Here is a 13,223-nt window from a genome sequence, read left to right as displayed (position 1 = left end):
AACCTTCTCATGCGCAACTTGATTTCCCCAGTTCGAAATTTTTGATTTCCATCTGACTCTTTCATGGCACTCTTGCAGCACATATTTTTCGTCTTAGCTTTTACTTCTGGTTATTTTTTTTCCGCTTTCCCCACCTTTCAATTCCTTATGAGGGGGGTCATATACATATCAAGGTATAAAGATTTGAAGAGATAAATATGTCATTTAAATTTTTACCAACATTAATCCACTAAGTCAAATGAGTACTGCTTGATGAAACAAATTTGTCATCTCATTGTTTTACCAATAGTTATTTACAAAGACAAATGAAGCCAACAAGGGTAAATGGTAGTATAGCAAGTGACACAAATTGCTAATATACACTGCCGCCCAAGGCAAGGGGGATATCTACACGTATAAATTTTGGCATTAGCATTGTGCTAAACGAATTTAACCATGAGGAGAGCCGCCTCGCCAGTACCCCCATTTGCTCATTCCGCATTCTGAAAGGAATTTTTGATAGGCGGGTTCGAGTTTGGTGTAGGCTTCGGCCACCTCTTCTAGAGAGTCCAGTTCTTGGTCTTGACTATCTCCCTATGAAAATGTAGAAAAGGAATATGATTATATGAGAGAGAGAGAGAGAGAGAGAGAGATTTATCGATCTATAGCAAACCATGCCAAGAAGATTTAAGATTTAAGCGGAGAACCCATGCTAAGTTTTATGAATTGGAAAACTTTGGGTCTCTGATGCGGCCCTTGACTGAACACCTAGGATTTGAATAAAAAAGGAAATGAATTGCTTTTCTACCACTGATTTTCAGAAAATACTAGCTTTCCGTGAAACTGGTTTATGACACGACCAATTCCACACCTGCCTCTCGAATCACTGTGAAACTGGTAAATGGAATCATGCGAAAAACCAGTTTTGCAGAATTTCTTTAAACTATAAGAAAGAAACAAGCACAAAAGAGCATCAAAATACTGACCGAGCATGTCTATGATAATATTGAATCACCAAAGACCACTTCATTCCTAGTCCTAAATGTCAGTTAGCAAAACAGAATTAAGGCATTCTAGCAAGGGAATTAGTTGACTGAAGTAAGTCGATATCTGATACTTACATCGGGGTTCTCCCTAGATTCAGCATCCACAATACCCATCTCTCTAATCTCACTGAGAGCAAATTTCCAACGCATGCTTCCTGATCCATCATGAGGCACCTTCAAGTCATTCTGTGCCTGATGTTTCAATTTATTGGCAAATCTGTGATGGAACTCACTAAAAATGTATCTGAAGCAAAATGCTACAAGAGTAGCCACAAGAAGGAAATAACCTGTGCCTTTAGCCTGAAGATAAAATAGAGCACCATAATCTGTCACTATAATGTCTTCCATAACTCTGGAATAAGTACTAAGGCCATTAAAAATTTCAAATCCCTAGAGAACTTTTCAAACAGTATAACATAGGGTAAGTATACACATGCCTAAGGTTTCAAATATGGCACCACACCGTTATATACTAGTGTAAACCCACTGTAGCAAGCAGGATGGCCACTTCTTAAAACCAGGTGGAGGGTTTACAATGACAGTTTCAAAATAGAGCCATGTTAGCTTCAAAATAGAGCCAAGATCCATCACCCATAAAGATGGCTATTACAAGGCCCTATATGACCCTGCCATTGTATGGCATAGTTATCCAAATTTAACAACATAAAGGAAAACTTCGATAATTAGGAAAACTGCGATAATAGCAGCCCCGAAAGCAAGCTACCCATAGGTCAAGGCAATTGTAGTACAACATTTGGAAAATTATGAGTTGTGAATTATGATACAACAGCTCTTTTACAAACATGACCTTTGTCTGTGCGTGTGTGTTGACAACCGAAATTTGATTGGTTTATAGTAAAGATCACAAAATCCTATGCCAGATTACCCTCAATAACGACTGTACTCACCCTAGGACCAAATTATCAAAATACAAAATCAGGCCAAAACCTTAGCCTTGCCAAACCCACACCCAAATAGCCTAAAGACTAGACCATTGTGTAAGAAATCAAACAAGCTTTCCAGCGTTCAAGTCTTATGTCAATGTGATGCACTATTTCGGACTAATATGCCTTTTTCTAAACTAATTGCTAACTGACAAATTGATCCAACAGATCCAATACACTATGCACTAGATCCATCACACCTAGTACTAGGAGTCATGTCGCCCTCAGAAGCTTTCTGGAAGCTTAAAAAGGTGTTATAAGGTGGTCGTGCATGATTCAGTAAATTTTGATCAGGAAATCTAGGTTGTTCAATTGAATCCCGAATTCCCAGTCCACAGCCTATAAATAACCCCTCTTAGAGAAGGTTCATGGTCTCTGATAGTGTTGCTTTTCCATTATCCTAATAATTACAACATAAACGTTAATACCTTATCCAATTTTGCATTATAGCCCATATACATTGCTCCCATACCCTCTCATGCACTTAGCTTATTCCCAGTTCCAATCATATTCACCCTGATCTGTTCAAGACATATAATCATCTTGGGGATCATTGTTCATCCATAGTTTGATCCAGTTTCCCTCCCCTTTGGGTGCCCCAATGGGCCCGGCAAGGAGTTTAGTTCTTTCCACTCTACTTTATGTTTATTTCAATTAGATCTAGGTTCAATTTCAGTTTATTCCATTCCAAAACCTTTAGTTTTTTCCTACGATTTTAGATAGCAAGTGGTTTACATTTATTCATTGATTCCCCAAAAATAGTTTAGTCATTTAGTACATGGTATAAGAATATTCAGGTATACACTTTTAGCTGGACTTCCTCTCCCTGAGTTTCACATATTTCAGAATCACATTTAGTGACCCTGATAGATCAACTAGAATTTTCTTGTAAACTGTACGGATGTTGGTTAGGAATTGTATACCACACAGTCATATATAGTTTGTATTCTACACACAATCTCCAAATGCTATCCCCAGAGGTAAGTGGTAGAGACCTACATGTAGTGTACATATGGTGTACTGCCTGTAGTGGACACACACACACACACAGGGGGGGGGGGGGCAGTAGGGCATGCAACCATCCCCAACCAGAATTGCATCGAGAAGTAATTACAATGGAGGCAGCTTTGCTCAACCCTAACAAGTTGTAGATGCAAATAAGATGGTTAGACTCTGCTGGGTTAAAGTGATAGCTTTGCAAATTATTTTAGACAACAGTGGGGGGCAGAGTACCAATGTTCTTAATTTTTGCAAGACAACTGCTTCTTTGGCAACATTTCTGAAACCCACCCTATTTTCATAGCTTATCTTATACTACAACATTTACAGTATAATATAGTACTTACAAGTTGTAAATAATGAGGGGACAACATCCTCGAAAGATTGTAGTTTGCTTGAGCCACTAAGGTATTCACATGAGAATATTGAAATATTTCCTTCGCATCACCTTGAATGGCATGATTTTCTCTTGGTGAAACCTGAAAGTGAATTACAAATATTTCATCTTAGAAACCAAGTTATACTGAACTCACGAAAAGAGCCACATGGTCATATGCATAGGCACAGCTATTTATTGGTTTTAAAAATATCTGGCATAAAATTCTTATACAGCTTATAGTAGGTTCATAGCTTGAAAATAATTGATGTCTCACATCATGATCAAGGCTTGTAAACTGTTGTGCCTCCTTGTCGATTCTAATTCTCTAGAAACTGGCCTAAGCACCCCACTGGGATGAGACCTTCTCCATCTTTCAACATAACATTTATTACATATTTGTAAATGCACAATGTATAAAATCTCTTGATATACACGTCCATCTCGTACACTGTAAACATGAATTGGCAGGTAGTAACCTAAAAAGAAAAGGGAATGAACATGAATCAAATAAAAGCATTATCAGATGCTGCATAATCGAAAGAAGGAAAGAGCTCGATTCCTCATTTTCCAAGTGGTGGAAGGAAATGTGTTGCTTACAACAGCGTCTTCCATAACTCTTGCAACTTTAAAATGACCACATATAGTGTCACCTAAACTAAGCCTGGAGTCCCTTTAAACAAGAGAAGAACTAGGAAATGAAAATCAACAACCAATATGGAACAATAACATAGAGGCGACCTTACTCAACACTGCATGGGCATGCAAAACTGCCTGAAAGAACCAACTCTGTACACACCCAAATTTTTGGATGGTTAGTGGCAGAAATACTAGAACACGATATTAGTTCATACTTAGCACCCAAACCTAGGAAAACAACCTCTCATAGATATCCTAGCCCGGTAGGACCAATTTACTAAATTGCCCTACAAACAAAGCAAATAGGCAATCCTCAGTCACTTTATAAACCCTAAAGTCACACTTTAAATCCCCAACACCATTATTCCATTAAAAAACAATTCTATAGGGGATTTGATAAATATTCCAGCATTCAAGTCCCGCATCAGAGGTACCGTTTGGGTGATACAGCTAATTGACTGCACAATTGCTCAAATGACAAATTGATCCCTGCAATCTGGGGCACTATGTACCAGATCAGGTATGAGGTGCACTGGACCCCTTGCACCTTGTATCCGAATGCAATTTCTTGAGCTATATGCAAACAGGACATGTTTTAAGAAGCTTCTAGAGGTTCCTAAGGTAGTTTACCATGTAACTTGGAGGGTTAATCATGGTTGTGCATTGAAAACCCTAAGTCCACTCATAGAATTTTATAATACCCATCTCTAGCAAGAGCTCAGACAAAAATAATTGGCGTCCAATTTGTAGCACCTGAAGCTCTGACTCTAAAACTTTTTACTCAGAAAAACCCCAATCTTTTCATCCATCCTGTCCCCAGCCCTGGTCTAAAAACCTTCAACTATTCTCGTAGAAGCCCTAGATCTAGGACCTTTAAGTCACATACAACCACTCAAACCCTCTTTGGCATTATTACAGAAATCCTAATTTGTTCAATAGGGTTGTTGGCATGGCTATTGTCCCAGGGTGAGAGGAGAGAAGGCCTTCCACCTTTAGTTTACAGATGACCTGTGCCATAGAGATATCTCTTTTACTTGCTCATGCATTGGATCTAGAGTTTGTGCTTTGATAATTTGGGACATTTTTGGATTGGATTCATTAGAAAGTGAATTGCAACAATACAAGACTGATGTGCAGCATGCAGAGCAAAGGTGGTGGGAACAAAGAAAGGAGCTTGAGAAGTCCTGAATGCCTAGAAGCAACTTTGGAACCACTTCTGGGAAGGATGGAAAGAGAAGGTGATATTAAGAGGGTCCAGTTATGCTTATGAACTAATCTAATGTCTCGCTCTACTATACATTTCCATTTCAGATGTGGTGGTTGGTGGCTGATAAAATAGAAACGACAAAAGATTAGCCAATAGAGGGAAGGTCCAATGGGGTTCAGTTTAACTCATCCAACGGAACGAAAAGTGTGAACCTAAATATCAGGACGGATTAGGCATCAACAAGATTAACACAGTGGTGTTCCATTTCAGAGGGGGATTTGAAATTTGAAGTCTGAAAAGTAAGACAGGGATTATCAAACCATAGTGTTTTAGTATATGAGCCTCAAATAGTAGTAGTTTCTCAGACATTAAGTTAACATCAAGGAAAGAGTCCCTAATTCCACATCATAATCATTTCTTTGTCGAAGCATAGACGCAGATTAGGCTGGCTTCCCAATAAACAGAAGGCTGACCGCAGGGCATTGCATCATGATTGGAGTTTACTCACATGGAAGGGCAAGAAACAATCCGAAGTCTCAATATCAAAGTGCCAAGGCTCAAGTATAGAGCAACAGCCTCAATCACATGTCAATAGATGTGCCTCAAGCGTGTATGGCAATAAACAATCATACATATGATTTTATCGAGTCAACTTTGCCATGAATGTAGAATCAAAATCAAAGTTGATTTGTCAAGAAAAGGTAATGATTAAGGTTTTATGGACGCATTATATCAAGATTAAGTATCAGATCAAAGTTGATTTGTCAAGAAAAGGTAATGATTAAGGTTTTATGGACGCATTATATCAAGATTAAGTATCAGATCAGAACATCCTAGGCTCCATTTCACTGTTAACACTTCCAAAAAAAAAGGATAGAGTATCGGATCATCATCATCATAAGAGCCTTTTCCTAATTATTTGGGGGTCAGCTACACGAACCCTGGTCAACCATTCTGCTCTAAGGGCCATACCATCAATGAGGCCATAAGTCGCCATATCTTTTCTCACTAAGTCCAACCATGTCTTTTTGGGCCTTCCCTTGCCCTTTTGTAGCCTTCCATTTGAACCAACTCGCACCTCCTAACAGGTGTTGTATTGGGTTTGCACTAAACATGGCAAGCCCACCTAAGTCTACTTTCTCTCATCTTATCACCTATTGGAGCCACACCTAAGTTCTCTCGAATGTATTCATTTTGAATTCTATCCCTTCGTGTCTTGCTACTCATCCATCTCAACATCATCATCTTCATTTTGAATTCTATCCCTACTTGTCTTGCTAGTCATCCATCTCAACATCATCATCTCAGCTATACTCATCCCATAGGTATTTGTTTATTGACCGCCCAACATTCCGCCCCATAAAGCAAAGCTAGTCTCACAGCCGTCCTATAAAACTTCCCTTTTAGCTTCATTGGTATGTGGCGATCACATAAAACTCCTGTTGTACATCTCCACTTCGCCCACCCAGCTCTAATTTTATGTGCGACATCTTCCTCAATCTCTCTATTTTCCTGAATTATCAACCCAAGATATTGGAAGTGCGCTCCTTTTAGCATTTCTTGGCCCTCAATCTTAACTACTTCCTCATCTTTATTCCTATTATTATTAAACTTGCATTTCATATACTTTTGTCTTAGTCCGGCTAATTTGAAAATGGATCAAGTATCAGATCAGTTTACATATATCTTGATGAGAGTCATGGCAAAATAAGGCGTGATGTCTTTTGGGCATGTAAGGGATATTCATGAAAAAACTTGAGGGCGAATGATTGTTCAAGATACATATCATGGGTGGGTGTGACTTGAGTGTCGATCATTATCCCATGATCATACCATATTTGGTGTGTGGCCACTAATACATAACCAAAACCCAAGGACATTATGTATGATCATACCATATTTGGTGTGTGGCCACTAATACATAAACCAAAACCCAAGGACATTATTTATGATCATACCATATTTGGTGTGTGGCCACTAATACATAAACCAAAACCCAAGGACATTATGGTAATACCGTATTTGTATTTTGAAAGAATATGTGCAAAAAGCATTCTACAGATATTTCTTCAAAACTATATGCATCTTCTAGGATTTCAGGTATTTTTTATGGTGGAAAGCATACCATACCAGGCATATCATACAAGTGCAACATCCAACATCTGCTCTCAAGACAAACGATGGAGACAAACCATAACTCTGTTGGACCTTTGGTCACTGGGACCATGGTTCAACTCCATGATCAGCTTTTGTGAGTAAATTGTGGATGGCATACCATGTGTAAAGTACAATTTACCCCTTCCATAGATACCATTTTCCATTTAACTAAGCCTTTCCCAAGTTCCAAGTTAGTTGCTTAAATTAGTTTTTTTGACAATCAAGGAAACAGTTATATGCTCATACAATCTGTTTACTTCACAAAAGATTCCCCAAATTACCTGTACATATTGTGGTGTTTGAAGAAACAAATGGAAAATTGAACCTGGTCACTAAGAAACTTTTCGATTCAACTACCAATAAGGAATATAATTGCCGATTCAGGCAGGAAATGTCACCAAAGATAAAGCAGACAGTGTAAGAGAACTTCCTACGAAAGGCAAACATAGAAACAGAATATAAATGAATGACAAGAAACAACAAATGAAATGACATGGAAAAACCATTTATTTTTTGAAATAGAGAAGACGGCTAGCTGATGAGATACATGGCAAAGTACAGATTTGAATCTCACCCCCTGAATTTCTTTGGAGACGATAGGAACATTCAGGCTTCGGCCTTCCAGTACAAAATCAACATTAGTTATGTCAGTATTAGCTGCTGCAATTAGCTCTATTGAAACCCTATACTTTCTGGAAATCGAAGTCAAAGTCTCACCCCTGCAAGCATAAGTTCAAGTAAGATGCTTCATAAAACTAGAATGAAATGGTTACCAGATATTCCAGTGAAAAAAAGGATATAGAAAAAATATAGTGGTATGATCATACTAGTAGAATATAGGACTTGTTAGATCTGCAGTACCTAAATATCATGCTATCACAATTTGAGATGGGGTAAGTTATGTTAAGGACTTGACCTAGGAGAAATCGTATAACAGACGTGCGTTTGAACTTTTAATGATGTGGAAACTGAAAATAACCATTCAAATGGTGAAAATATTGAGCGAAATTGCATTAATAGAGAGCAACACTGTAAAGGTAACTCCACCACTTGAGGTAGACAGTTCTACCCACAATAGAAAAGGTTTGAGGACATAAACCACCACATATCAAAAGTTTAACTGTCATAAAACATAAAAAAGTAGACCACTCTATGCCACAACAATAATGCACCACACCATTATCAGAATTTAAATATATTGATGGAATAATAAACAATAAGGACATATTGATGGACATGGCCCCTTCACTCAGCTGATTGAACTTCCATTTCCACTCCATTATTTGATGTTTAATTCCTCAAAGCAATAGGGAAGAATTAGAAATATTCTCTAACTGGTAGTTACTTTCATGAAAAAAATACTGACAACTTACCAAAAGAACTTAAAGGATGAAAGAGAAAAAATGAACTTTAGAAAACTTATGAAATGAGCTCAAAGAGTACTGCATCAACCAACTCACCCAAGTTCCCCTATCAAAAGAAAAATGAAAATAGATAAAAAATAGAAAACTTTCAATAATATTTTAGGGGCAAGTGATCCAAGGGTGCCTAGCGAATTTGCCTTGGATCCTAGGCAGACACAAGTATTAACCTTAGCAGGCCTAGATTCAACAATGGACATTTGTGAGACCGGTTTTGCTTTATGGGGCGGAATGTTAGGTACTCAAGAAACAACATATTCATAGGATAAATGTAGCAGAGATGAAGATATTGAGATGGATGAGTGGCAAGACAAGAAGGGATAGATTCGAAATGAATACATTCGGGAGAAGTAAGGTGTGGCTGCAATAAATGATAAGATGAGAGAAAGTAAACTTTGGTAGAATAGGTTCAAGTGGAAGACTCAAAAAAGGCAAGGGGTAGGCCCAAAAGGATATGGTTGAAAGTAGTGAGAAAAGATGTGAGGACTTATGGCCTCACTGAGGGTATGGCCTTTGATAGAGCAACAATCAATGCCTACTTTGTTACAAACAGGTGCCAGATGAAGGGGATAATCGTAACCCATTTAATATTACTATTTCTTCAATATTTCTTGATCACAATCTCGTGAACTTTACTAGGCACACGGGGCCTTCATATGGAAATATCAATGAGAATCAACAAAATATGTACTCCTAAGAAAAGCGAGAAATGGAAGTCCTTGATTCATGTCCAATACCACATTAGTCCATGAAATGGAAGTTCTTTAGAGGAGCTGCCAAAGGTAAACAAGCAGGCCTTCAATTAAGCATCATCGATACCAATGAATCATCTATATCCTTGAACTTGAAAAATTAATTCACCAGTCCTCCCTCTATGGATCCTTGTTTTCTAATAAAAATGATTTTTGTCCTCTTTAATAAATGCCTCATTATCGCTAATTTGAATTACATCTAGAAGCTCACTTGGCTCTCACTAATTTGAATTACATCTAGAAGCTCACTTGGCTCTCACTACTATAAACCTAAACCAACATAAACCAGTTCTAGTCCAACAAACTAAAATTGGTGCAGTTTGTAGAGGTCCAAGGCTCTAAACAATCAAAGTAACACCCACCTTCAAATAGTGTTAAGAAATGTGATTTCAATACTGAAAATTTTTGTGATAGCCTTAAAATATATTTTCATCTTTAATTATAAAATTTAAAGCTTAAAACATAGTGTAAATCGAACAGATATATGAAAACTTGAAAATTGACGGTCAAAAAAAGCGTTACAAGATGCACTATTTGCAAAACTTGAAATCCATTTTTTTTCTCATGTCCATGCATCTAATGTCCAGATGATCAATTTGAGGATATTTGGGCATCAAAACAACCTCTTTTAGTGGAAGTTTTGAGGTGGGCTCTAATTTGATTGTTTAGAGCGTTGGCTCAATATAAAATTTTTTCTACTAAAATATCTTCTTTCCAAATGCCATTGAATTGTCCGTCACAAAAGGAAAAGATAGTGTTAGGAAAATCACTGAAGATAATGGTTCTAGCTTCACTCTTTCTTATTGAAAATTCTTGAATATCTACATTTCTTTTACTTGTCATTTGAGGGCCTTGTAGACATATAACCTTTTAATCGATAAAAGTTGAACATTGACAAGAAGAATCATTTTTAAACTCTACACAAAGGTTTCCTTTGGCATGATCATTGTGGCCTGGTAACCTCTGAAGAAGTCATTGTGCCACCACCCACTTATGAACCAAAGGGACCAAAAGGAAAAGAGAGAGGAACAATCCCAAAAGGAGATAAGAAAGAAACAACCCCAACATTTTTGCAGAACCACCTTTTCCCTCTCAACTCCAACTTCCATCAAAACACATCAATCTCCAAATTATATATGCTAATGAAATCAAAGAATGCAAACACAAAAGAGGGCAAACAATACATGGAATACGTATCGTCTCGAATGATAATGCATATTTAATTTAACCATGAAGCACTAAAAATTAAATATAGAGATACTTTTTTTAGAGGAATAATTAAATATAGAGATATTGTCAACTATATGTTAAAAAACCAAACACTTGCGAAATGATAGATGGGGATCTCTAGCCTTATGGGATAACACTATAGTTCTTCATTCTATACAATTTGGAAACTGTATCGGTTTCTATTTGTGAAATCAATATAACATCGTGAAATGTGACTGTTAAATAGGAATGGCTAAAATTGGAACATACTCCTTCACAACATGAACTAAAAGCTTCTTGGCAATATCCTGAGCAGTGGATTGCCCATGCGATTGAATTGAACTGCATCTCTGTACCCATACAACAAGAACAAATAAATTGTCATTGCAGAGCATGAGCAATTGCCATGTGAGCTTTCAAGAACTATAATTTAAAACAAAACCAACCCAAAGCGCGCGCTCGCTCGCTCACACACACAAGACCTTTTTCTTATATAATAAATGGAATCTGTTTTGAAAACCCAGCAAAATGAAATGATCAAACCCTATCAAGAAAAAGGAAAATAAAAATGCTGATGCAGAAGAAGACAGGGAAAATCAAACAAGTGACAGCAATAAGGTAAAAACAAGAAAGCTAGATGGCCACAAAATATCACAAATTAAAATTATATTTCCAATTATAACATAGATAAGGGAAAATAACCGTGCTGAATTCAAATCAATTACAAAACGTAACAATTTATCGTACCTGAATGCTAAAAAAACATAAAAGGCAATTTAACGTACCTCTGACACTCTAGAAAGCTGAGACAAGTTTTTAATGAAGCGGGAGCTAACAACTGAACCCAATTTATTATTCTTCCTGAAACTGCCAAAAAGTAATGACAAATATCACAAATATATAAATAAAAGTGGAACAAAGGGGGGAAATGTGGAATTGGACGTTGATATTTATTTATCAGGACAATCGAGATTAATGGCGGAATATAAATAATTACCAGGGGGAAGAGGGCCGATGAACTGAGTTTGTCGCCATGGAAATACCATTACTATCAAAGGAGTAGTTTTATTCTTTCTCTCTCTACCATTACAATCGAATGAGTAGTTTATTCTCTCTCTCTCTCTACCATTATAATCAAATATGAAGTTTTATTTTCTCCCCTTCCCTCTCATCAAAAGAGTAATATCTCTGTCTCATCAAAGGAGTAATATCTCTGTCTCATCAAAGGAGCTCTCTCTCTCTCTCTCTCTCTCTCTCTCTCTCTCTCTCTCTATATATATATATATCTTTCTTTCTTGCTCATCTCACTGCTTATCTGTTTGTATTCCTGTTTTTGATTTGGGATCGTGCAGTATATAAGACCTTTTATTTTTGTTGAAAAGGACGTGTCGGTAACTCCCAACCATTAGATATGAAATTGGATGGTCAAGAATGTTTTTTAAGACATTTTTTTTTAAGTTTGAGTGTACTCTCATAACACACCTATTTAAAATTGGAGAAAAATTCTTATACTAATGATAATTGTAAAAATTTATAAGCAAAATATTTTTTTTAACTAAAAGTAAATTATCTCTTTTCGTACTTTTCCTTTTTATAGTTTACCCGGGTGTTTTTCCCTTCGTTTCTCTCCCATTTTGCCTCATCTAGGGCTTCAAAATCTACATCAATGGAGGGATTGTTCATAGCTGTTGTCAAAGGTTGGATCGGCCATTTCGATCAATTTTAGTGGTTATATTAGAAAATTATTAAAATAAAAATAAAAATAATTATGAATTTTATTGCCCTTAAAAGGCACGTCAAAATTATGAAAATCCTATGGCATTAAAATTTATTACCATCCCTAATTATGAATTTTAAAGTTAAAAAAATAATGTCAATCAAACAGATTTATAAACACTTGAAAATTTTGAAAATGGGCGGTCCAAATGATATGTTAGAACTTAAAAATCTTTTATTGATTTACCCAAAAAAAAAAAAAAAGGATTTGAAATCTTTTTTTTTTTTTTTGTGAATCTCTAGGTCAAGATGTGCAATATGGGGGTTTTTTTGAAACAACCTTCCTTAATAAATTTTTTAAGTGCACTTTATTTCTAAATTATAAGGTTGACACCCTATAAAACTTATTCATTTAATTTTTTTTTTCAATATTTTCTATTACACGAACCACCCATATCTAGATGTGACTTAATTGTGTGACTCAGGGTAGGGTTTTGGTGTCTCAGTCAACACGGGTGCAACATCCATCGAATTACTAAAATCCATCTTAGAAATGTAATCTAAAGTTTCAATAATGGGTGACGTTTGTATGATGTGCCCACATTATACCATGCAAGTAACGCACATATCTAAAATTATATAAACTTTTTCCTTCAATATTTGATAATAACGACCGCTACAATCTTGAAAATTGAGGAAAAGTGAAAATTTTGAATTATTCCTCCAAACTATTCATTTTTTCTGATTTATTCAAATATCATCGGAGTTGCATTATTTT

At 36.4% G+C, this 13,223-nt stretch overlaps 1 protein-coding gene across 11 annotated transcripts; it reads right to left on the bottom strand.

The window, feature by feature from the left end:
• Positions 1-249: 249 nt before the first annotated feature.
• On the bottom strand, positions 250-11,980 carry LOC18448485 (uncharacterized). Of its 11 annotated transcripts, XM_020676128.2 has the most exons (8): positions 11,727-11,980; positions 11,515-11,596; positions 11,000-11,079; positions 7,922-8,066; positions 3,316-3,447; positions 1,313-1,325; positions 1,101-1,180; positions 250-573 (listed from the first exon to the last, which is right to left on the bottom strand). In XM_020676128.2, the coding sequence occupies exons 1-8, from the start codon at positions 11,762-11,764 to the stop codon at positions 430-432; spliced, it is 714 nt and encodes a 237-aa protein (XP_020531787.1). In that variant the 5' UTR covers positions 11,765-11,980; the 3' UTR covers positions 250-429. The 11 variants fall into 11 exon arrangements, with proteins under 11 accessions (XP_020531787.1, XP_006858608.1, XP_020531785.1 ...); XM_006858546.4 differs by having other exon boundaries at positions 1,101-1,325; XM_020676126.2 differs by lacking the exon at positions 1,313-1,325 and having other exon boundaries at positions 1,101-1,217.
• Between the last annotated feature and the right edge of the window lie 1,243 nt (positions 11,981-13,223).

The sequence above is a fragment of the Amborella trichopoda genome, chromosome 11 (genome assembly GCF_054954075.1).
Source record: "Amborella trichopoda isolate Santa Cruz 75 chromosome 11, AtrichopodaSantaCruz75HAP2 v2.0, whole genome shotgun sequence".
NCBI classification, from domain to species: Eukaryota; Viridiplantae; Streptophyta; class Magnoliopsida; order Amborellales; family Amborellaceae; genus Amborella; species Amborella trichopoda.
Note: the sequence above shows the minus strand (reverse complement) of the source record. Positions and strands in the feature narration are given on the sequence as shown.

Bases quoted from the DNA above. Each gene is read 5' to 3' on its own strand.
- LOC18448485 (XM_006858546.4), bottom strand. From the start codon at position 11,764: ATGGCGACAAACTCAGTTCATCGGCCCTCTTCCCCCTG. The intron at 3,448-7,921 runs GTGAGATTCAAA...ATTCACTTTCAG, and splicing joins TCTCCAAAGAAATTCAGGGG to GTTTCACCAAGAGAAAATCA. The intron at 1,326-3,315 runs GTAAGTACTATA...TTTTATCTTCAG, and splicing joins CCCCTCATTATTTACAACTT to GCTAAAGGCACAGGTTATTT.